This window comes from Rattus rattus, chromosome 3 (assembly GCF_011064425.1).
Source record: "Rattus rattus isolate New Zealand chromosome 3, Rrattus_CSIRO_v1, whole genome shotgun sequence".
Classification (NCBI taxonomy): domain Eukaryota; kingdom Metazoa; phylum Chordata; class Mammalia; order Rodentia; family Muridae; genus Rattus; species Rattus rattus.
The window spans coordinates 77,473,597-77,499,874 of NC_046156.1; the positions used below are offsets into that span (position 1 = coordinate 77,473,597).

The following is a 26,278-nucleotide window of genomic DNA, read 5'->3' on the forward strand; positions in this document are numbered from 1 at the left end:
TATGGGAGAGGAGGATGTGGAACAGTTAGAGGGCAGACCAGGGAGGGTAAAAGCCCGGACTGTAAAACAAATTAAAGAATTAAAGAATAAATAGATTGAGAAAAAGAAAAAAAATTCTATCAAAGTCATTACGTTATTCATTTGTAAATGTTAGTAAAATGATAAATGCTTTATTACCAGTTTCTCATCTCATTAGATGATCCTATGCTTTAAAGGTTTTCTACTCTCATTATGTAAGATGTGATTTATTAGTATGTGTTCATTTTCAGTGTGTTAGAAATTTAATAATATGCATGTTATAAAAATAACTAATTGAAAACCTGATTGGTTAATTTTGGACTTATCATTGGATTTTCAAAATAAACAAAAATTTTCCTTCAAGTTTTACTGAGTTATTGGAGCATTTTTTTGAGTTTTTATTTTTATTTAGTAGTCTCTCTTCAGGAAATACCATGGATTATCCCAAGGGTTTGCAGCATATATTTCTCTAGATACATAGCAACGCAGACTAAACACTAACTAAAAATGAACATCAAATCCTGTAAAACGTCACTCTCTGCTCCCACAAATTTTGCAGGTCATTGGCACTGGATCAGTTATAATGGTAATCAAGACACAATAGAGAAAATATAAAGACCTGTATGGGGAAATCTGGGTTTCTTATGGCTATAGTGTATAAATGCCGAAATTTGTATTTTCTCAGTTTTCATTAGGAGCGTTGTGTGTGATAGTGAGAATTGATCAAGGACATAAGACCTACTGAATCCTGTGCTTCCTTACTCATCCTAAGCTTCAGCTTTCAGTTGCTTATAAGAACAGTTTTGGGATTGTGGGTGCTGTAAAGAGTATTATCATTCTGTCTGACCATAGCTAAGAGTCACAATTTCTTTTCCTAAAAATATTCACAAGTTCATATACTCAAATGCTGTAGGACTTGGTAATTTGAAGTGAGATGTACTATATTTTGGAAATCAAGCTATTACTGCTTTATGTCAAGAACTAATATGTAAAATATCCTATTATATTTTTTCTCAGGACATAAAATTTTATTATGAAAGCTATATTTCCTTCTCAAAAATGTAAACAAACCACTAGTATTGTTCAGTTTACAAGAGAGATAAAATCATTTTATTTGCTTATATAAAGACAAAGGGCAATTTATATTTAATAGAAGCTCAAATAAAAAAAACTACTTCCTTATAATAACAACAACAAAACACCCACAAATTTATCACATAACCTGCACCTACATATTTACCCAACAGAAAATGTTAAAAATAATTATAGTTCGCAAAGTTAAATGAAATAAATTCACATGTTCATTTATGTTGATAGATGTCAATAGTGATAAGGTCACATTATCCCTATTTTGATAAAGCAGATATTTTGTTTTTATACTACAGGATCCCTCAATAATTTCATTGCATGCATTTAATGTAAATTAAAAACTTTATTATGAAAGATTATGGCCAAAATTAATCAATACATGTTTTACTTTAAAAGTAATAGAGCTCCCCTTCTTGATTAAAGTCTGGGGATGTAACTCTGAGGGGCCTTAAGCCTATAGAATACAATGGTTAAATAAGCAGTCCAAACTGGGATTAGAAAACAGAAAACACAGCCTGAAAACACAGTCCAACATAAGGGATAGAAAAAGGACATGCTGTTTTGCTTGTTGTCCTATCAACCATGCTTTAGCAAAAATGTTCCAGATGTGTGTCCAGATAATGAAGTTATAACACAACATATTCAATATTCTAGTACCCAAGTGAAAACAGATGTTGATTTTGTACAGGAGAGTAGAAAAGATACCCCAGGATTTTTCAATCTCTAAGACCTTCATCTTTCTCATTTTACCTGATTACCATGAGGTAAAGAGTTCTGACCATGATGTGTTAGACATCCATAGGTTCTGATATACAGGATCAAATACAGATTGAGACTTCCGTAACCTTAGTTAAATTAAACCATTGTATTAATATGGAATTTATAATGTGGTGTAGAAATAGCATATTCTCCCATAAGCTTTGTTTGTGGAATCCAGTCATTAAAAGGTGGTTATATCGTGAAGGGTCTATTTACCAATGGTTTATTCCATTGATTGATTCATAGTTTGTTGACATTACTAGACATGGAGGAAACTAGAATGTGGGGTTCATAGAATAGACAATTGTGGTACACCTTAATTTGAAAAGTATACAATGTTATCTGGACCCATTTAGAAATTTAACTTACTTTCTGAGCATTCTGTACAGGTCAAGAACCAAATATGTCTTTCAACATGATATGCTGCCTTACCTCAGTCCCAAAGCAATGGAGCCATTTAAGAGTGGAATTGAAATATCTGAAACCAGTGCCAAAATAAATGATTCTTTTAAAACTATGTCAAGTATTTTGGTACATTTTTGAAATGCCAGCTATCACTGCCAACTTCCTGTTACTGATCTCAAACCTCAGAAAAGAGTGGTATACTACCTGTCTGGGAAGATGGAAACTTCTACAGGTGAGACATTGGGAGCAAATAGAAGCCTTGACTCTGAGCATGTATGTGGGAGTCAAATTTATATTTACTATGATCTGGAGTCATATACAGCACAGTCTTATATAGTTTATATGATAATGTCTAGATATATTGCAGATCGTTATACTTATTACTTATATTCTAAGATAAAATAATTAAAATTGCATTTAAGGGAAGTGACATAATCTTTTTCTATATTTATACAGTCTCTTTAATTAGACTGAATTTCATGCTTGTTGTTGCCAGTAGATGTAGACTCAGCAGTCAAGCATTTATAGAAGAGTTGGTTTGCATGTTTATTGTAGAATAAATGAACAAGGCTGTTGCTATGTTGTAAACCAGCTCCCTTTGAATTGTGGAGACTGTGCTAATGTGTCATGTAAATGTTTCCACTTGTCAAAATTTCTAAAGGGCAAAACCTGTGTTATATTACCCAGCAATATTTTTCTCCAGGATTTGAAATAAATTTTGACATAAATTTAATTAAATCTCCAAATGCTACTGTTATGCTTTGTAGACTGTCATCACAACTAAATACCATAGCTATTATTCTGATCTTAAAAACACACAGCATCCACATTTACACATTCCTTAATATTTCACACAAAGTAGTACTGAAAAAGCCTAGGACTATTTGTCCAAGAGAAATGAATCTATAACATATGTTCAGGTTTCTCATACACTTAGTTTGCTTTACATACACAGTACTTGTTAAAAGATATTTATATACAGGAACATAGAAATGAAATGCTGGTTTCTGAAAGTCATAAAATAACTCAAACTTGAGCTCTTTGGATGCTACTATGTTTGAGTCGAAATGCAGGTTGCAAAGGTACAAGATGAATGACCAGGTAATTGAATATAAGCAGACCAAAATCTCTCTATCTCCTAATATTAATAGCAGCTAAAGCTATCATCCAATACTTTAGACTCTCTAGAATATTTACAAATATATTGAGATGTATATGCATGTATATATGTATACATATATAAATGTATTTAAATTGTACATATATGTATACATTCATATATATACACATTTGTATATATTTACACACATGTATACATACATACACACACACACACACACACATATATATATATGACCTTGAACCTACTACCTTACTGATGTCCTTCATTGCTTAAATGTATCAGGTTTAGTAATCAATGTTCTTCTAGGTATCTGTAGTTATCTAAGAAAGTTGGAGATATTTATCACTTTTCAAGGATTTATGTTTATTTTATGTATATGGCTAATTTGCCTGGATAGTATCCCATGTACCCCATGAAAGAAGTGCTACCGAGTCCAGCAGTTTGCAAAGAGTTTCTTGGAGCTGGATGATGAAAGCCAAACCTCCAATCTCTGAAAGAGCACCTAAAAGCCTAAGTCATCTCTCCAGCCCCTAGGACATGTATTCCTATTAAAGAATACTGTCTACTTATTAAAGCAATACTTCATAAGTCAAAGCTATAGATAATTCATATACATAGGGAAAGACATAATAGTAAAATAAACTATTTCAATATTTTAATTATTGCAATATAATCCCTCTTTAATTAGAAACACAATCAATAATTGCAAATTTCTAATAAAACAGGAATGTCTATGAATTGTGATTAACTCCAATGTAGAAATAAATACTATAGAAAAAATTGGTTAGCAAAAACAGAGGTGTCCTTTAGCCTCTAGTGGTTTCAATGTTCATAGTAGTCATCTAAACAGATTTTCCTTTATTGGAAATTATTTTATTAATCAAACCTCTTATCCCTACCCAGCGGGTTAAAGGAAGGACTGCACCATTATTCCATGCTTGAAAAAAACCTGAAGTATAGTAAATGATCATCAGTGAATAGTTAGAAATCATACAGTCTCAAACATACAAACCTATCAGAGACATATGTACTTACTTATTGTGTGTAATTGTACTAAATGAATTTATATGAATTTTGTCTTACAATTATAATAAGACTTTGATAATGAAAATTATTTTGATAAAATAGTTTGTTTGGCAACTTCCTCCAAGTTGAAACATTGTAACTTGAAGGAAGGCTCTTAGGATCCAAATAAACTTCTCATAAACCTCAACAAGGCCCTGGATAGTCCACAATCACAGTGTCTTTTTCTTGCTGAGGACATATACATAACAAGGCCTGCTGAGGAGAACATGCCCCCATCTTCTGATCTGCCTAAAGTTATGCTAAGTGTTGTTCCTCATGCTGGAGTTAACTTTTCACTGACGCAGCTGCTTTTAAGCAGCACTAGCTTCTCTAAGTATCCATCCCTTCATCCATTCACCTACAAGTCAGATTATCTCATCACTTACTGAGTTTCACTTATGGAACTGTGTAGTTTGCCTGTCATTGATACCCCACCTGGAATTAGCGAACTTTTGTTTTCATTTTCCCAGGAAATGTCACACAACAGCCATATAGTATTTTGAGCAACTATGAAACGAATCATGAAATATTCATGTAAATCATTGATATGGCATTCAATTAAATTCACGAAAAGCACATTTTCTCATTTTTTCAGAAAGCTTTTAAATTTTGAATATTTCTTTCCTAACAAATGACTTATATGCAAATCCTGAAATTGTCTGTGTTAACTAAATCAATTTTATTTCAACATGATTCTGAATAAGATTAATTAAACAAACATATCTCATGAGATCATGTTTAACAGTAGAAAATTTAGGAAGTATTTTACATACTTTAAACTTCCAAAATTAATTTTCTTTAATAAAGTAATACAATTTTAATTCTCAGTGCATTCTCAAGCTCTCTTAGTTTTCAGCAAGTTTTTCTCAAACATATTGAGTTACATACGTGTTTTCTATTAAATTGTTAATAAAGTAGGATTGTATATGTGTGTTTTTCCATACCTTATGCATTCATACTTCAATTTGGAGAGTTATATAGTAAGAACCATTTTAACTCTACCTGGGAAATTTTTGAACAATTTTTACTTGTGTCCTTCTGAATGCTTGCTAATAGCCCAGAAATGGAAACTTCATAAAATAAAAAAGTCAGTCACGTGTTTATGTTATCCAAGTGTCTAAAAGATGTGGCATGTATTGCGATCTAAACAGATTCCATTACTAAGCATTGTAACTAAGAACAGAAAGAAAATGAATGAGATCATTACAAAATGTTGAAATTACATGTAACACAATGTAGAAATGTAGAAACCCACTTTTCTCTACATGTCTACAATGGTTCTCCTGGCTGTAGTATTTAACATATAGTCCCCGAACCCCAATCACTGTCTAAAACAATCATTACTACCAAACTGTGTATGCATATTGGTTACTTTTCTATAATACATAACCGTTGAAAAATAACATATATTAAGCAAAATAACTCATTCAGAAAAACTGATGATAAAAATGAATAGTTCTAAAAAGTATTACTGTGAGAGTTGTTTAGTATGGTATTTTTCTTTCCCCCTCACAGCATCTTGGTGTTTTGAGCTGATCTCCTATGATAGAGGACATAGTATTTGCTTGTGTAGTGACTTTTTTCTGATATGAATGACTTTGTGGCTGTCCTTGCTATACCTAGAATGCTTACAATGACTTAGAAGCTGTTCTAAATGAAGTAAGAGTTACATGGAGACAGACACTGCAATATCACTACAGTTGGTATGATCACCCAGTTAATTGCTAAGTGATTAGTAGGTGAATATCAATTTCTTAGAAAATACATGAAGCAAAGTGTGACTCATTTCTTGTTACGAGAGGTGAGGGAAATCCAGAACTGGAGATTAACTCATCCTCCTCAAGCAGATAAACAATTTAAGATTATGTAGTTCTTTTTTTTTCTGGAATTTTCTGCTTAGTACTTTCAGACTGTGGTGGATTATGCATAAACAAAACTGTTAAAAGTGAAAAGAAAACACTGATGACTGTATGACCCTGAAAGCACCCGATCCCCTTTTCAGGAAGGTAGTTAATGTTCTTTGCCTTTGTGCCTTAAATCCCCATGTTGCTGGTCAACAGAGACCCTCTCTTCTTGAATTATCTCTAGGTTTTGTGTCCCATCACCTTCCCCCTGGGTACTTTGTTGTTCCAATCATGTACGTGTCTTGTCCATTTTGATGCCTCCTTGTTCTTATTCAAGGAACTAATTCTAATACACTTGAAACCTCATTTCTTCAGCACTGATTTTCTATCTCTTTATTCTTTCCAAAGTCATCTGACCTTAGGCTTTCCAAATCAGTCTTTATTTCCCAAGCTGTAGCCTAAACGACTTCAGAAACATTTAATACTGTTCATGATTTGTTCACTTACAAATTTCTGGTAAGTTATATGTCTCAGCTCTCTCTTGATGTGCATCATGAGCCACCAGTTATGTCTTCGGCTGGGCTCCTCCCATCCTCTGAAGTATATAGTGCATCATATTTTTGTCCTAAGCTGATCTTCCCGATTTGTTCTGAATTCCATCTATACTTCAGGAACAGAAACCCCTAGGTTTGTACCTCTGCAACTATAAGTCCCAATTGTATGTGTACTGCATCAAGCTCTGTGCTCACGGCCTAACTCGTGCGATGTAAACATAGCAATTCTGTTTGCCGGCCCATCTTCATAATACATATTTAAAATACATGAGCACCCTACTCTCACAAATATCTATTCATGGTTCAACACAATAGTCTGTAGAAAAGAAATAATTTATGGCTATTCATAATTTGTAAGGGTTTTATGGCTATTCATAAGTGGGCAAGGGTTAGACAAAGAACAAAACATACTAAAAATGTATTGACAACAATTGCTCCGATTTTGCTGGGTATCTATAGAAACCTATTATTTGAAATACTAGATATGCATATTTTGAATATAAATAGTACTTAGGGTGATTATCATGTGAAGAATACATTATATGCGAATGATCTGCCTAAGTACATGCTGCACAAGGTTTTGTGGCTCTAATGCAACTACGTGACCTGTAAATCACTAAACATAACACTTTGATTCATGTTCTAAAACCTACTGTAAACTATTAAATTAAATGTATTTTCATTGATATTAATTTAACTGAAGACGTTTATTTATATGTTACATTTTTGTTTGTTTGTTTGTTATTTGTTTTATTGGTTTTGGACATGCTTTCCTTTATCTATGAATATTCTTAGAGTGGCTACATAGGCTATGACAACCTTCAAATCCTGATTCTGCTACATCTAATTTTGAGTGTTGGGATTGGAGATATTTTTCTATGGTTAAACAACCTAAAGACATTTTTTATATTTTTCTTAATGACAGTCAAAAGAGTAGCATCGTTAATTAATCATAATACATTTACATTGTGCTAGAGAATACATAATTTTTGTTATTTAATGCAATTTTATCTAAATATTTTTATTACATATAGCTATATAGAGGATACATGGAAAGCTATTCTCTTTTACATTTGGTTTTAATTTTTTATCATTAATAATTTTCAACTGTTCTCTGAAATAGCTGTGGGCACATTAAAATGGTAATTTAAAAAGTAATATAACTCATAGCAATAGAGGAAAAATTTCAAGTTCATTTTACAGAGTATTTTATCCCAGTGTCATGTAGAAGGTGATCAATTATTATTTTCATTATCATAAGTTTCTAAAACACATAAAAATAAAAATTAATTACATTGAAAGCAATACTTTTCTAGAAAAATTTCACATTTTAATATTTTAAAGATTGTATTAATGTTTTATTTGAGGATTGAAAACAAGATAATAGGAGCATGAAGATAATTATAATAGAGATTTGTCAATGAAAACAAAGGTTGCCTCTAAACAGCAAAGGATGAACATAGTATTTGAATTGCTAAAATGACTTTGAGTTTTTACCCTCTATTTACATTTCAAATGTTATTCCCCTTCCCAGTTTCCCCTCCACAAGCCCCTATCCCCTCCTCCATCCCTGTCTCTATGAGGTGGCTCCCCACTTGCCCTCCTACTCCTGCCTCAGTGGCCTAGTGTCCCCCTATTCTGGGTCATCAAGCCTGCACAGAACAAAGGGACTCCCCTTCCAATGATGGCAGATAAAGCCATACTCTGCTACATATCCAGCTGGAGTCATGAGTACCTTCTGTGTACTCTTTGGTTGGTGGTTTAGTCCCTGGGAATATTGGGGGTTCTGTTTGGTTGCTATTGTTGTTCTTCCAATGAGGTTGCAAAACCCTTCAGCTCCTACAGTCTTTGCCCTAACTAACTTCCCCGTTGGTATCCCCATGCTCAGTCCAATGTTTGGCTGTGTACATCCGCATCTGTATTGGTTAGGCTCTGGTAGAATCTCTCAGGAAACAGCTATACCAGCCTCCTGTCAGTAAGTACTTCTTGGCATCAGCAATAGTGACTGGTTTGGTGTCTGTATATGGCTTGGATTCCTAGGTGGAGCAGTCTCTGGATGGCCTAAGAAGCTTATTTCCAAACTCATTTTTTTCGATCAACATTCTTAAAAAAATCAGAAATTTTTCTATAATTAATTAGTTTACTATAATCTGGCAAATTTGGTATTTTATATAGTTTCACCATACACAAGGCTAGACTTCATATGAACCTAAAACATGTGTGTAACTTCACACTCAATTCTGAATTGTTTTCAAATTAAATGTGCACAGGTACTGAAGCCCCACTGACAACTTCAGAATTTTCTGCAACTATGTTTCCATTAGTCAAGAACTGCTAAATGCTTGACATATTCTCCACAAATACCACTAAAGTCACAGTGTTTAAAATTGATTGTATATATTCACATCTAAGTCATTGTTAGAGGGGAAATGTGAAGCGTAAGCTATTGTAGCCCATTGATGCACAGAAGATAAACACAGACGCCTTACTTCCCAACCAAGCTCAACATTGGCTTGCAGTTTGAATGCTTCCCCGTCATTCATATATCCCTGCATTTGTGGAATTCCTTTTAGTTCATTTGTTTACTATAATGAACTAATTGCATGACACTGCTACAATTTTCTTCAAATGATTGACTCTTACTACTGTGTATTTTCCTTTTCATCTACTGCCCTCTCTAGGTCTCAATGTTTGGAAGCTTGCTTCCTTCTTTTCTTTCTTTTTTCTTATCCTTTTCTTTCTGCTTTGATCCATTTTCTTTTATTATCTTTTCCTTCCTTTCGTTTTTTCACTCTCACATGCTCAAAAATACACAAAAAACATACTACTCTCTCTCTCCTTCTCTCTCTCTCTCTCTCTCTCTCTCTCTCTCTCTCTCTCTCTTTCTCTCTTTCTCTCCATCTGTTTGTCTCTCTGGGTGAAGAAACTTTCATTTCATGTGTGACACACAAATGTTCTCCCAATGATTTAGTCTTCTGGGCATTGTATTGCACATGATACATTTGTTGAGTAGCTCTTATGAAAATCTTCATTAAGTGATTATTTAGCCTAAATATTATTTTAATATTTAGCTAATTTACATATTCTAAAATATCTCGATATCATGAAACAAATATCCATTTGTAAATGCATGTAATATAAATAAACATTTATACTCTACCAAGTATATGGTAGAGGTCTTTATAATAATTAGGGAAACATCGTATTTGGCTAATTTAAAAATGATGTGCTCTTACCCCCTCTCTCTCTTACTTCCCCTTACCCTCTCTTCCTCCTCTTGCTCTTTGTTCTTCTCTGTTCTTGCCCCCCCCCCACGTGTCCATGGCCAGCCACTTTTTCTTCTCTTCTTCTACTCTTTTCTCATAAAACCTTCCACGTGGAAAAAAATAAAATGATGTAAGGCAATCATTTTTTATTAATAATTTCTGTAAATTTTAACATAAACTCACCGAAAATTGTGAACCGAATCAAACTAGGAAATTCATTCAATGCTGAATGAATTTAGAAAAACAGCCACTTCTGGTTGTTCAGTGTAGTGAATTATGCCAACTTTATCACTGCCAATGTTATTAATTTCACCATGAGCATGCATTTTTTGATGACTAATTCTAGCCAAAACAAAAATCTTTGTGTTAGTCCTTCAATTTTACTTTTACTTAAGGTGGTATGAAAGAATTTTTAAACATAAAATAAACTAGCATCTTTTCGAAGGTATTCTTTGCAAAAGAAAGACAGCCTAAGTATATGTGCAATGTAGTTCATGATACTCTGAAAATAACACTTTATTTATTGTCAACTATAGCTTCTGTAATACTTTGATTTGAAGGACATGGTAAAAACACACTAAAATGTTATGAAAATGTCTGATCAGATTATGCAAGGAAAAAATAAAACAATCTAAGATTTCATTCAATTTGTAAACAGATAATTGCAACAACCAGATTTCCAACTTCTTATGGTTTGTGCTGCACATTTAAGTGAACAGAACATTTGCCTTTATAGCAGTTTTATTCCCAGCACATTAAATGGCAAGAGGGTTTCTGTTCAATTGACTTTCTCTTAACAGGTTAATTCCTTCTTCCTTTGGCATACTTTGTATATGAGTTTTTGTATTCCAGCTCACCTCTGCATTCTGGGTAAGTAAATTCTACTTTGTGTGACACACTGACCCAGTGTCAAGATTTGGTAATTGTAGGTCTGGTGTGAACACCGGCAGATTTAGAAGCCCCTCACAGTAGAAATAAATTCATGCAAGAGATTCTTAGTACAAGAGTAAAAAGATAGACAATGGATAGAAACATAACATTTAAGTAATGCTGAATATTATTACTACAAAGTAGTCGATGGAAAATTCACTTAAACATTTCATTTTTAGGAAATACTATGATTGTTACAGAGACACTTCAATATGTCATAATAGATATTAAATACGACACAAAAACTATATGAAGTATTTGATAAGATACAGATTTTTTATCTACATTGCAAGCACAAGCTAAAGTACACAATCAATATATGTGGCTATATAAATTAAATCTACCTTCTTTAAATATTGACTCTTTTCTAGTATTTTTCAATATGTTATGATTTAATATTTTAGATAATTGGTTCATATACATTGGCAGAAATTAGTATGTAGATCCATGTACCCTTTACTAAATTGATTTCAAGGACAGTATAGTTCCAATGATTGATCTAAACCATAATTTGGTTGCTTACTCTCATCTCATCCTTGCCCATGACTAAGATTTACTGTTTTTCCACATGCATGTTGTATGTGCTTTGCTCTATTCTACTTAGGACATATATCAGTACCTTTGCTAGCTTTAACGGTCAAAATGATACAACGAATAAGCATCTAACAAAACTTTAAATGTGGATTTTAAAGTAAAAATGATACTTTGATGCAATAGTCCAGAAATATTTTAGTCTGTGTGACATAAGATGCATTTATAGACTCTACTTGTACAAGACTACTGAAAAATGGGTGAGTCTCTGTCCTGTTAAAACCATTGTGGAGCAAGGAATAGGATTTGGATTTTATCATAACACATTACATAATGTAATTATCAAACAATAAAAATATTTACTTAAAACAAAACATAGATCAGCCAGTAGATCTTTAATTTCTCATCTAAGGGTTATACAGTAATAAGTAGTTAATCTTAAAATACAAGATCTGTTGGACATTTGATTTGACTTGGTTTGATTTTGTATTTGAAGCAAATGTCTTCTAAGAAGACATTTTAGTTTGCAAACTTAATATTTTTATTGTTTTTTCCAATGTGACACTATAAGACACAAGGTACATGGTTAAAATTCCAGAAAAAATATTTCATAATCACAGCAACTATCACAAAACCTCCCCAATGAGGTTCCAGTTCCTGACAGTGGAATCGTATTTCCCAGCCCAAACTGATGACACTTGCACTGCTACCATGACAAGTAGTTAGTTTTGTTATTTATTTACATTTTCTCTGCTCAAATACAGGCATTTTAGGAATTAACAATTCCTTACACAAGATACTAAATCAAACAGAAGTCCTCATAGTCACTAATCTATATAAGATAATGATGAGAACATATTTTGAAGCATGCACAGATCTAATTAATATTTGGGACAAATCTAAAGGACCAAAGTTTTCACATAATCATTCCATTAATTATGAAATGATTTTGGCTATTCACACATCTTATGATATTTTAATATTTAGTGCCATTATAAATGAGTGCTCATTTATAAGGCAGAATACTAAATGCTTTATCTTCTATGATAATATTGAACAGTGTATGATTCTGTATGTTCCACTGTACAGATCACATTGTCAGATTATCAGTTTGAGGTTGAATTGTGCAGTTAAAATTGCACACTACTCTTCCAGAGGTTGTGGGTCTGGTTCCAGCACTGAATAACTCACTATCCTTTCATTTCCAGTGGATTTGAAGGCCCTGTCCTCAGTGAGCCCTGTAGGTATGAGTACACATGCATATGTCAACACACACACACACAAACACATACACATAAACACACACACACATGCACACACACACACACACACACATATATATATATATATATAACTTAATTTTATGATATCACTGTTGTAATATAATTTTATCCTACCATCTTAGGCTAAATGACAAAAAAATAGTTTTTCCTTTCAAAGTCTAGCATAAAACTAAGTATGGAGAAGATTGGTTGAGTTGAAAAATGAAAGAGATTAATTTGAATCCATAGCATCTATGACTCGATAGAGGAGGAGAATCTACTGTGATAAAACTGCAAAAATGTTGCCAGGTTGCAGTGAATAACCACAGTATTCTTACTTTTTCATAGAAATAACATATTGCTTCTAGAAGCCACAAAGTTCACAGCATACCACATCTTTGTCTTAAAAGTTTCCTGTTATCATTTTAATCTCCTTGAAATACACCTTATTAAAAAACTATATTGAAAAGTCACAATTTTTAAATCTTTAATTTTATTTAATAAATAGGGAAAGGAAGGGTTGCAATATATTTTTTTCTCAAATTCAAGAGTTAAATACCCTACAATTTCTTTATTGTGAACACAGTTAAGTATTCTGATTAACTGATGCACTAATTCACAAAATTTCAAGAATACACTTATCATCGTCTTGTTAGTACTGTGTATGATTATATATTTGACTCTAGAATTTAACTAAGTCAAAAACACAAGAAAGTAAATATTTCCTCCAACTTAAACAACCAAGTAACAAATCAAGGTATAAATAAATGTGTGATGATCAAGCCCATTTGAGGATTTATTTATAGAACACACTAAAACAGCATATCTAATTACTAATTCAGAAGTACTATTCACTAAGCCATCCTTTCAATTGTATGAGTGTAAATATTACTTTAAAATGTTAAACCATCATTGCCTCAGATTTGCTAAATGAGTTTCTTATGACTTTATTGTTATTGAAGTGGGCAATTAGAGGTCCCATACAATTTGAGTTGCGTGCTTCAAATTGAAATTATTCTGTACATCGGGAAGCACTGAAAGCCAGGACAGCACCGCTTGGCCTTCCCTGCAGCCTCACCAGCATTCTAAGGGCTTTGCACTGGTGATATTTGGCCTGCAGACTAAACTGGCTACCCTCTGTCCCTATAATAATAACTCCGTGATTGGGAAGCCATATGGTACAATGCTGATTTCTATATTAAACTGTGAGTCAGATTTTGGCCAGCTTAGTCTCATAAATGAATATCAGAATCCTATCCATGCAAATTGCCATACCCTGTTGCTTTTTTGAGTTGTTGGTTAAGGTTATTTTTTCCTTCTGCTTCTTTTAGATGCTTGCAGAGATAAAATGACATGATGTTCACACTTTCATGGCAGTAGTAGAGAATAGGACAGGTAGAGGACTACGGCACTGTAGGCCTCACCCTGCTCTTACCTTTAAAGAAGCAGTCTTCGTTGTGAACAATGGTGATCTTTTGCTTTTTCAGGCAGGAGGCTCTGTGCACTTCACAGTGGTTCTCATAGAATTCCCCATCAGATCCACACACAGGTTTGTAGTGCTGTTTGCAGAGGTCCATGCACGTACACTCAGCGTGCCTTGTCTCTCTGCTGATAACACAGTGCCTCCCCAAGCCACAGTACTTATTTTCACAAGATCCAAAAGGTCCATCGTGAATTAGAAATTCTGGAGATAAAAAAAAGTAAATTCTTCATTTTGCTGTTGAAATTATCAGTGCTTTTCAAAATAGCAGATGAAAAATATCTTCAAGGACTATCACGGACATTCAGAGGCCTACTACACAATTAAGAAACTGGCAACAAAACCCACAAAAGAAGCATTTCAAATGTTATAAGGAAATTCTCTGCATCTTTTAATCCAGTTCTTTTCTTAATTCTCAGTCCAGTAATGTTTGTGGACTTTTTACTATAATTACTAATTTATAATTTTAGACATTTTAATATGTTATGTAGTGCATACTGATTCAATTCACCATCCCCTCCTGCTCTCCTCATACTACCCAGCCCCCCCCCCACAAATCTCTGTCTTGTACGCATGTCTGTTAGTTTGGTTCTGTGAGCCACTGAAGTTATCCTGGTCTCTCTATGTGACTATAGGTTTGGAATATTCTATAGATTATACTTGAATACACCTGACACCATCATAATGATCATATGAATAAATTTGTAACCAGAGTTCCAACTGTACCTACACTGATATTAATGAATTTTGCATGTATGAAGTTCCATTGCTAGTTATTATTATTGGATCTTCAAGAAGAACATTCATGAAACATACATACAGATGAGAAAAGTTTAAATATTACTTTTATTTTATAAAATAGGTTAATATATTACTTTAATTGTAATTTTATTCTCAAACTTTAAATCAGCTAAATCAAAATTACAGAAAAGCATCCCAATATCAATGGCATAATAACAAGCAATAGCAAACTATCTTGGGACATACATAGACAAAGAAAAAAACCAAACATCTCAACATATACTTCTAAAAAGTAGCTGAGCTACAGGTTTCAGACAAGTAAAAACCTCAAGAGTTTGGTCAATAAACTGATAAAAACTCAATACATTATGTCTAAACTGAAAAACGACTTATCACACCATGCCTAGATGCAATGATTTCTTATTAGTTACCCACAAGACCCTCTATACCACTACTAGACATATATCCAAAAGATGCTCCAACATATAACAAGGAGACATGTTCCACTATGTTCATAGCAGCCTTGTTTATAATAGCCAGAAGCTGGAAAGACCCCAGATGTCCCTCAACAGAAGAATGGATACAGAAATTGTGGTACATCTACACAATGGAATACTACTCAGCTATTAAGAACAAGGACATCAGAATTTTGCAGGCAAATGGATGGAACTAGAAAATGTCAACCTGAATGACGTAACTCAGACCCAAAAGGACATGCATGGTATGTACTCACCGATAAGTGAATATTAGCACAAAAGCTCAGAATACCCATGATATAATTCACAAACCATATGGAGCTGAATAAGAAGGAAGACCAACATGTGGATGTTAAAAAGTAGGGGGATTCCTCTGGTTTGCAACCTCCTGATGACATTGCAACAGAATGCTCAGTGTTAGTTCTGAGGAATGCACAGCCCATGAATCACTATGCAGTAGTTGTTCATAGTAGTGTGCTGTACTCTTCCTCTAGGCATAACATGATCTTTCCAGCACCACCTTGGGTTCATAGACATGGCAACTAATTGAGCAGAAAAGAGCAGGATTCCAGCCACTACTCCACTCTCTTCAAGATGCAAGGGATTTCAGGAGATAAAGATTGTATGCTGTATCAAAAATTACTCATCTGGGTTGGGGATTTAGCTCAGTGGTAGAGCACTTGCCTAGCAAGCACAAGGCCCTGGGTTCGGTCCTCAGCACCAGAAAACGAAAAAAAAAAAAAGAAAGAAAAAAAAATTACTCATCAGAGTGCCTAGGCTAGGAATGGAATGGACATGAAATTACCCTGTAGAATGATTATTGTTAAGGTAGAGAGATTCATGGTGAGGTGAGAGGGGCTTTCAAGTTTGAGAGGACATGAGGAGCACGTACAAGTTATATAATATCATACAAGAGTCATGGGGAGAAAGAGGGAGAGAGAGAGAGAGAGAGAGAGAGAGAGAGAGAGAAAGAGAGAGACTGGAGACAGGGAGAGAAAACAGGGAGGAGAAGAGGGTGGGAAGAGGAAGCGATGAGGTTAAGCTTTCAAACCTGCACTGTAACAAATGTTTTGTAAAAAAAAAAAAAAAAAAAAAAAAAAAAAAAAAAACATGTCCCAGAAACTAAGAATTTTCTTAACTTTTAGAGTCTTCATGGCATTTCAGAAGATCCATGCTAGATGAGTAGTCTGACCAGATGAGTAATCTCCATGCTGAGGGACATGAATGACAAGCATACCTTGTGAGCAGTGGAGAGCTGTGCTTGCTTTTACCTGTGTGCACTAAACTTCACAGCACAGGGCTGTGGACAATATGGAAGCCTATGTGGATGTGCGATAAGGGCCAATTTCAGAAAGAGAAAGAAGGTAGCTAGAGGATCTGCAATCTTACAGTAGACAGAGAGTGGAAGTAGAAATGAAATTGGGGCTGGACAAAGTAGCTGGATGGAGTCATCACCCATGATGGGAAGGGATGACACAGTGAAGCTACTGTTCAGCACTCACTTATCATATATCAAATAAACCCTCAACAAGGCAAACAAACCCATTGGGTCACAAACAAGTATTTTGCCTAATAGGACTTTCATCATTCACGTTTTTAGTTTTATATTTTTTAATTAATTATTTTATTTACATTTCAAATGTTGTTCCTCTTCCACATCCCTCCTTCACTAGTCCCCCACCTCATAACCCCTCTCATTTGCCTCTAAGAGAGTACTCACCCACCCACCAACCACTCCCACCTCATGCGTCTAGCAGCCCCCTTTTCTGGGGCATCAAGCTTCCACAGGACCAAGTGCATCCCCTCCCACTGGGGCCAGACAAGGGAGTTCTCTGCTACATATGTGGCCACTTTGTGAATATCATTAAATAATTTTATAAGTCTAATTAAATATTGTCATTTGTTTATTACTGTTATATTTAATGAAAATGAAATTAATTTGTATGAAATCCATAAGAAAGTTTATTTATGTAAAGTAAATGCAAGAACTTATCTTCTTTCAGGGTAATTAACCATAGCTAATATTAAATTAAAGTTTAAGCTGACGTTAAATCAATTAAATGTGATCAGCATGTCAAAGATTATTTGAAGTACAGTCAGATAACACATTTAATTAATTTCAATTAGTGCTTTATAGCATGCTAGCTTGTAGCCTGATAAAATAGCATTTATTTCTACAACAATGGACTATATATTTGCAACATTTGATAATTGATAATTTCTGTGTGCCTTCCTAGAATCACTAAATGTTCAAATTAAAAACATTGAAACATTAAAAGCTCAATGTCACACAAAACAAATTTACCCAATATTAGTTTAAAGATCTTAGTCCTAGATTCTCAATCATAATAATCTACTTCTCTTTAACAGTATATATATATATATACATTATATATACACACACCATATATATATATATATATATATATATGATGGAAAAACATATATAGGTCTCCAGACCATAGTAGGCCTTCAGATTTTAACCCAACTGAATGGTTGTAACCCACTCAGGCCGTACAACTTAGAACTTAGACAACAGACAGCACTACCTACCACAACTAAAACAGAAGCTTAATCCATCAATGTCCATATAGTTTTTTCACCTTCTCTAGCTCCACTTTTAGTTAAATATTCTTGTTAAGCAAAGTATATCAACCCAGAACACATACAAAGCTGACCACCAGAAAAGCTTGGTGCACAATGGGATCCCAAACACCCAGTATAATTGCTGGCCAGCTAATAAGATTTTATATTGGCTATGCCCAAGTAGTCTTCTTTAGTGAATACTTCATTAGACATATTTAGCAGTGAGTGAATCATTTAAGAATGATTATTTTATTTTATTGGTTATTTTATTTATTTATATTTCAAATGTTATCCCCTCCCCAGTTAACATCCCTATCCCCTCCCCTGTCCTTCATGCTTCTACAAGAGTGCTTCCCAACCCACCCCCTCCTGCCTCCCTACTCTGGCATTACCCCACACTGGCACATCGAGCCTTCATAGGACCAAGGGCTTCTCCTCCTATTCATGACTGACAAGGCCATCCTCTGCTACACATGCTGCTGGAGCCATGGGTCACTCCATGTGTACTCTTTGATAGTCCCTGGGGGTTTTGGAGGTCTTATTGGTTGATGTGGTTGTTCTTCCTATGGGTTGCTAATCCCTTCAGCTATATCATCAGTCCTTCCCTTTACTCCTTCATTGGTGTCCCTGCACTTAGTCCAGTGGGTGGCTATGTGCATCCATGGAAATTGAATTTACTTTTATGTTTATGTTGTGATATTATATGTTCTAGGATGCAAAAGAAATGTAATTTCCAATCTTTTCAAATGGCTTACAAAAGGAATAAGATGGTACTTTAGAAGATTTAGAAGATGGGTAAAGGGAACAAAAGAAGAATAAGAGATACAACACCAATAATATCACCAATGAATGTCATAATGCATCGAGACACATAAACTGCTAATAGCAAAAAGGGAACAACAGACTATGATGAACTGGATTATTATATAGAATAAAAACACATCATTTAATTATTGGCATTATTTCACATGTTGTCTCCTATCACGTGTTATGTTAACATATAAAATGTATTTAACAGTAACACTTAACAACTCATTATTGAGGAGGGCTCAAATCTTTGCTTATACCGTCTATTTTTGTCTGACCTGATAGACTGGTAGTAAATTAAAAGAAAACGAACCAATGGCTTTCAGTCTCTCAATAATATGATCTCATAGTTTAAACTGTCTACTAAAACACAATGCTAACTAAAATTAATGTATTTAAAATAAACTTAGCTGTCTCTAGGACAACTAGGACATGGTTCACTTATAATCACTAATTATCACACAATAATAATGCTCAAATTAAAAATATTTACAGGGGGTTGGGGATTTAGCTCAGCGGTAGAGCAAGCGAAAGGCCCTGGGTTCGGTCCCCAGCTCCAAAAAAAACAAAAACAAAAAAAAAAACAAAAAAAAATTTACAGAATGTATGATATCCTTATCTATACCAAATACAAACTAATTTAGTCTCATACTTTTTAAATTGATCTTTTAGTTCAAGACTTTGGCACTTATTTTTGTTTCACATGTGTAAGTGTAGCTTAGGCCTTAAAATCTAATATTGTATTACCAATCCACCCTCTGAATGGTGTTAGCAGCTAATGAACTGTTCATGTTTCATTTGATTGGTCAAATAACATGTAGATAGAAATCTGAATGTTATACTTGAATAAAGATCATTAAATAAGAGAAATAGCAACAAAGTTAATACTGTTACCATACAGTTGCTAAGAAGAATCAGTGCACATTGCACTAAAAATGCCTGGCATTGAATATTTGTTTAATAAAAATGTAGTTATTATGATTAAGAGTGATAATTTACTGAGGATTTAGCACATAGTATGTATGAATAACATTTCTAAAATAAATAACTGTTTTTCCCAACAAACTGTACTAAAAATTCCGTTGGAGCTGGGTAGGTTACACATGCCTGTATTCCTAGAACTCTGGAAATCTAAAGTGATAGACATTAAGTTCTAGGCCAACATGGTCTACACAACAGATCCTATTACAAAATAAAGACGCAAGCAAAATACATCATGGAAGTGTTGTGATGAATGTAACACACAAAATAACACTATTGAAATTGCCAAGAATATCTAACACAATATTTCTATTTGCAGCCAAAAGTTAAAAATAATTAAGAAATTAAAAAATTGAAATGAAGAAAAGAGAAACATGAAAGATATAAAGTGTGTGTGGCGGGGGAGAGATTTAAAAATTCTATCTGTATAATTTTATATTTTGATTTGGCATCCATTTTGTGATAATTTTTCCTACATATAGACAATTTTAAAACAAAAATAAAGTTTGGGTTTATATATTGTAATCCAACAAAATGGTTTCACTTCTAAGTGATGCCAACAGCTTCAGGACATACAGAAGACCTCAGAGTGGGACCTTTGTGTGACCTCTGTGATTGGGCCTATGTCTCCTAATGCTGCTCTGTCATGTGGGCTGATATTGCTCCAGTGTCACTCCTGTAGACAGCCCATATGAAGAGAGTGTCCTCCCCCCCTTGGATTGTAATCATCTTTCTATCTTATTTCAAATGACATGCTAGAGTTTTGCTTATCTGCAAAAGAGTAGCTTTTTAAAGAAAAAATAAGCAGGAAAGCAGCAGATTTGCATACAACCTGTCACCACCCTCAAATACACAGGCTGCCAGCTTCAGCATATTGCACCAATATTGTAAGTGCTACACCATGAATTTGCAATGTGAAATACTTTCCTTATGAGTGGATTCATTCACTCAATTTTTTTTGTCTATAGTCTCTTGAGGCCCTGAAACCACTCATCTTATGAACATATCTCCATGATTAGGGCATTCTAGAATGTTCTGTAGGTGAAATTAAACACTGCATAGCCAGTTTTTAACAGCTTTTTAAAAAACTTACAACATAATTACAGTATTCCTCCCTTTCTTTTACTTATTTCCCAGCCCTCCCATAAACCCTTTCCCAAATCTCTGTCAAATTCATGGTCTCTCCATAAATAGTTATTCCAATGGATATATGTACACATATATACACATATGTATTCCTAAAAATAACTCATTCATTCCATATACTATGGTAATGTTGGTATTTTATTGAATCATATGCCTTAAAGATTGATCCATATCTAATCATAGGTCTTTAGTTAATTTTATTTTTATTGATGAATAGCTTCCTACTGTGTAGATTATAAATTTATTTTCCACCTATTTTAAGATGTCTGAGTTTCTTATGATTTTTTTAGCTTTATAATGTTCACATAAACAAATATTCATGTATGTTCTGTGTTTTATGCTTTGCGAATATTTTAGAAGAATGTTTTCCAATTGTGGGTTGTCAGCCCCTTTGGGAACATCAAATGATCCCTTTATAGGGGTCAACTAAGACCCTCTGAAAGCACAGATATTTACATTATGGTTCACAACAGTAACAAAATTATAGTTACCAAGAAGCAACAAAATAACTATATGGTCACTACAACATGAGGAACTCCAATAATGGGTTGAGAAGTACCGACAGTAAAATATAGAAGTACACATGCTTTGTCAAACGGCACATGCATTATTAGAACTAAAGCCTATATGGACCTAAGAATTGCTTTTTTTCACTTAAATTGAAATACGAATATATTTCTTTAATAGTTTGCTCAAGAATGAACAATAGCTTCTTACACTCTTCATGTGATAGAGAATATATTTAACTATGCTGTAATATCACAATTACTGACAAACAATTCCACAAGAAATCCCTAATTTGCAAGGAATGTTTTCCGATTAGCAATGTCTCTACTGTGGATTCCAACCAAATAACCATGATTTCTCCAGAATCCCGTATTCCAGCACAAATAATACTGTTGTTCTTGACTCTTTGCAATATCCATACAGTGAAACCCACGTAGTCTCTGGAGACTGCAGAACATCTCTTTGCATTGGTACTGCCCTGATAGTAGCACAGCTGTGTGTGGGGTGAGTCTAAAAGGCTACATCAATAATGTAGGAAAATATTAGCGAATGACACTTGGACATAAGCCTAATGTTGTCTAACTTCCTCTTTTAATGATGGCGGTGTTGGCAACTGCTAGCCAAAGAAAACTCCTCAGATATGTTAGTATTTATAGAGACCCTGTGTGGAAAGACCTGAGTTACTGTCATCACTTGTAGGCCCCAGTCTGCTCAGTACTGGGAAAGACCACTTGGGGAGGCAGAACAAGAGGAGTTTGACTACCATGTTGCTGTGCTGGGCTATAGGGAAGTGTTGAGACACCACTGGGGGGTAGGAAAGCAGAGTCTGACACCTGGGAAAGCTGGAGCAGGTACAGGGGACCCTGGGCTTGCAACAAGGCCAAGGCCATGGGGTTCTCAGATTCTTGGACATTTAGGCACCACTGGGAGTCACAAAAGAGTGAAGAACAGAGTCAGGGGCCTGCAGGATGGGAATAGCATCTAGCCCCTGGCTGGGCAGATGGAATAGGGGAGAGAGGAGCTCTAGCTTGTCCCAGCAAGTGATTATCCTTAGCTTGGTAGAGGCAGACTAGGAGTGCAGAGAGGCTTTCTAGAGGAGATTAGGCTGCTGCTCTGTAGGCAAAGGTCTTCATGGTTTCCCACGGTGGATCTTGATCAAATGAAACAGTCCATGGTTCTAAACACTTTATTATAATGGTGGAAAGTGGATGTATATAACCACACCTCACTTCTTAGGGTGGGCCTCAGATTAAATACCTTTTGCAGGGAAGAATGTCTTAAAAGGGAAGCTTTTTGGCTAAGGACTCCAGGCATTGAGGTACCTCATAAGCATGGAGAACTCTGTTCTGGACCTACATGACCATGGGGCACATTTCTTCCATGTGAGAAGCATAGCATGTGTTCTAAGTCAGGAGTGTGACAGGGAGACACGAGTCACCTAAGCCTCAGGGGTGTGCCCACTGAATCGCGGGGTCTCGACCTGCTCTACCTCACCAAACTTCCTGGCATAGTTCTATGTCCCACAGTCACTCCCTGCCCATGGGAAGGAATTTGCACATGAAAGTAGACTCTATAACTTCCTTGAGATTCTCCTGGTTCTCCCTGATGTTAAATGAAGGCATTCAGCCTCTCACCTGCCTTAGGTAATATTTCCTATTTTAAAGGATGATCAAAAATTTTAAAAAGACGGTATAGGGAATACAGAGACAAAATATTACTGTAACATAAAACATGCAAAAGACAGATGTAGTACAATATTTACAATCAAAATGGCTGAAAAAGCTATAGTCAAACAGACTATATAATATGCATTATGGTGGGAAAGGGCAAAAGGCAAGAGGCTTTCACTAAAATTCTAAGTGGAACTAATCTGCCAATTTATTTGGGAGCCTTTGGAGGCTCAGGCCTGAAGATCCCACAGGCACAAGTCCATATGGGATCTTTTTGTGTTCACTCTGCAGTGGGTGGGAGGTGCTGGAAGATCTCTAAGGACTCAGTGTCTGTTGTCATCACAATGAACTGAGAGAAACCCCATTGAGGTTTATGCTGCTCTTATTGACTCCATTCTGAGCTACTTGTACTCACACAAACAAAGTCAAGTAGGTTCTTAGTGAGGTGGGTCTCTGCCTTTGGATTCACTTGGTCAAGTCTGCAGTGCACAGGTCTTGCTGTGATTCAAGAGCAATCCACCTGAGACACATTTGTGTTTTTTCTATTCTATCTATATGTGTCTGTGAAGGATCTGTATATGTGAATATTAATTTAAAATACTCTGACCATATAAGATGCCTAATATAATTGAATTTGCTTATTTGCATTTCTAACATCATCTTTGGTAAGATTTTTATTGTATATTTTTATTTATTTATATTTCAAATATTATTCCCTTTCTTGGTTTCCCGTACATAGTCCCCCTATCCCATCCCCCTCCCATTCTTCGACAAGGGTGTTCCCCTCCCCATCCACACCCCCTTCCCACCCTCCTACATTCCCCTACACTGGATGTCCAACCTTGGCAGTTCCAAGGGCTTCTCCTTCCATTGGTGCCTAACAAGGCCTTCCTCTGCTACATATGCAGTTTTAGCCATGGGTCAGTCCATGTATAGTTTTTGGGTGGTGGTTTAGTCCCTGGAAGCTCAGGTTAGTTGTCATTGTTGTTCTTATGGGGTTGCAAACCCTTTCAACTCTTTCAATCCTTTTTCTAATCCCTCCAACGAGGGTCCTATTCTCAGTTCAGTGGTTTGCTGCTAGCATTCGCCTCTGTATTTGAGATGCTCTCGCTGTGTCTCTCAGGAGACAGCTATATCCGGTTCCTGTCAGCATGCACTTCTTAGCTTCATCCATCTTATCTAGTTTTGGTGACTGTATATATATATGGAGCACTTGTGGGGCAGGCTCTGCATGGCCATTCCTTCAGTCTCTGCTCCAAACTTTGCCTTTTCGTAAGGTGTTTTACTCAGAACCTTTACATGTTCTTTGAATTTAAGTGATTTTGTTTTGATGATACATTGGAAAACAAGCAATGTAATGTTCCTCAAAGCCTTAAAAAACATGCAAGCAAATGCTAAAGTAGCATATAGCAAGAAATGATGAAGACCAGGGCAGAAGTGAAATGAAAACAAAAGGAAAATGTAAACGATGAATGAAATAAATGACTGTTTGAAAATATATCAATAAATGATCCATTTAGGCACATACCATTTGCACATACCTGCTGCCAGATGCACATAGTAAGAACTAAAATACAGCTTTATAAAAAATACAACTGGTAACCTCTCAGCCTAACTAACCAAAAGAAAGAGAGTGCTCAAGCAGTAAGATTAAAGCTTAAAGGAGATATATTTTACTGATTAACGAGAGTCAAAGGATCATTATTCCATGCTTTGAAATTTACATTGTAACAAATTTATAAATCCTATAAATAAAAGTAATTGAATCTCTAGATTTTTGTGATCTATCAAAGTTAAATAAGAAGATATAAACAAAATTACACAAAAATGTAAGAAACAATGGGATTGTATCATCATTTTAAAACTACACCATAACAATAACAAAATTCAGGGCCAGATGGACTTACATTTTATTACTCCAGATCTATAAAGAAGAATTAAAACCAATGGTCCTCAGAATATTTCATAAAATAGAAAGAACACTGCTAAACTAAGTTTTTTTACAAACCCCACTAATACCTTGATATCAATACCAAAAACCAAATGGAAGAAAAAGGAAAAAATGCAAATGAATGATCTAGAAGGAATTTCAGTCAAATAGCTTCAATCTTAATATCCAGAACCACTCATGGTATCTCTGTGACATACTCTGTCATGTTGACCTACTTCTGATGACTCTCAAACCACATGTGAGAAAGTTGGTGAACTTTATCCACATCTACCACAAAAATCATACTGCTCAAACCAAGATGCCAAGCCAGAGACACCACAATGAGTTGATTGCTGTTGGGCATTTGGAAAAGACTTCTCAGGACTGCTCTGCAAAAGTTTAGGACATTTTTGAAAATCTATATCAAATCTGACCTCATTCTCAGTGTCTCCATTACATAATTCCTTTTCTCCCTACATCTCCAATGATCTTAAGTAATTCATAGGATGATTCTACCTTTTCTCTGTAGTTTTAGAAAGTTTCAAACTTAAATGCTCCAGTTTTTTATGAAAAAGGTAAATGAGCTACCTTTACCCAATATTTAATTTCTTCAAAGGAAATATTCATTTCTTAAAATTTTTTGACTGTGATGAATTATAATTTTTAAAAAAATGCAGATTACATAAATCCCTATTTTCTCTAAATATGCATATATAAACACTACCATAAATATATTTTTATCCTGAACTAACTTCTCTTTAATAGGAATTATTGAATACATAAACATAATTATGCTCCTTTTAAACATTTGTACTCACTATAAAGTAGTGATTATATATATTTGTGGTGTTCTAGTGAATATAAACAAAATACAGGCAGCCCATTATAGAGAAAATGAGAATCTGATGACAGTTGTCTCTAAGTTTCTAGGTGAGTAAGCGGGAAATATTATTTAATGAGCAGATTCCCTTTGTACACAAATTTCAAGTACCATGAAATATAAGTTTGACAGTCATCACTACAGCAAAGAGGCCTTATTTAATCAGACATTAGATTACAAAACAGCAATCTTCCCTGTCATGCCAATAGCCTTTGGGTTAAGTATCCA

General features: G+C 34.7%; 2 protein-coding genes across 3 annotated transcripts in view; both read right to left on the reverse strand.

Moving 5' to 3' along the window:
* Fstl5 (follistatin like 5) overlaps nt 1–26,278 on the reverse strand; it is a 586,654-nt gene that overhangs the window by 295,320 nt on the left and 265,056 nt on the right. The window lies entirely within an intron of this gene.
* LOC116896774 (follistatin-related protein 5-like) overlaps nt 13,507–26,278 on the reverse strand; it is a 366,973-nt gene continuing 354,201 nt past the window's right edge. The window contains exon 4 of one of the 2 annotated variants that reach the window (XM_032898231.1): nt 13,507–14,530. In XM_032898231.1, coding sequence (XP_032754122.1) covers nt 14,250–14,530 — 281 coding nt within the window. In that variant the 3' untranslated portion in view covers nt 13,507–14,249. The remainder of the gene's footprint in view (nt 14,531–26,278) is intronic. The other variant, XM_032898230.1, reaches the window with a different exon arrangement.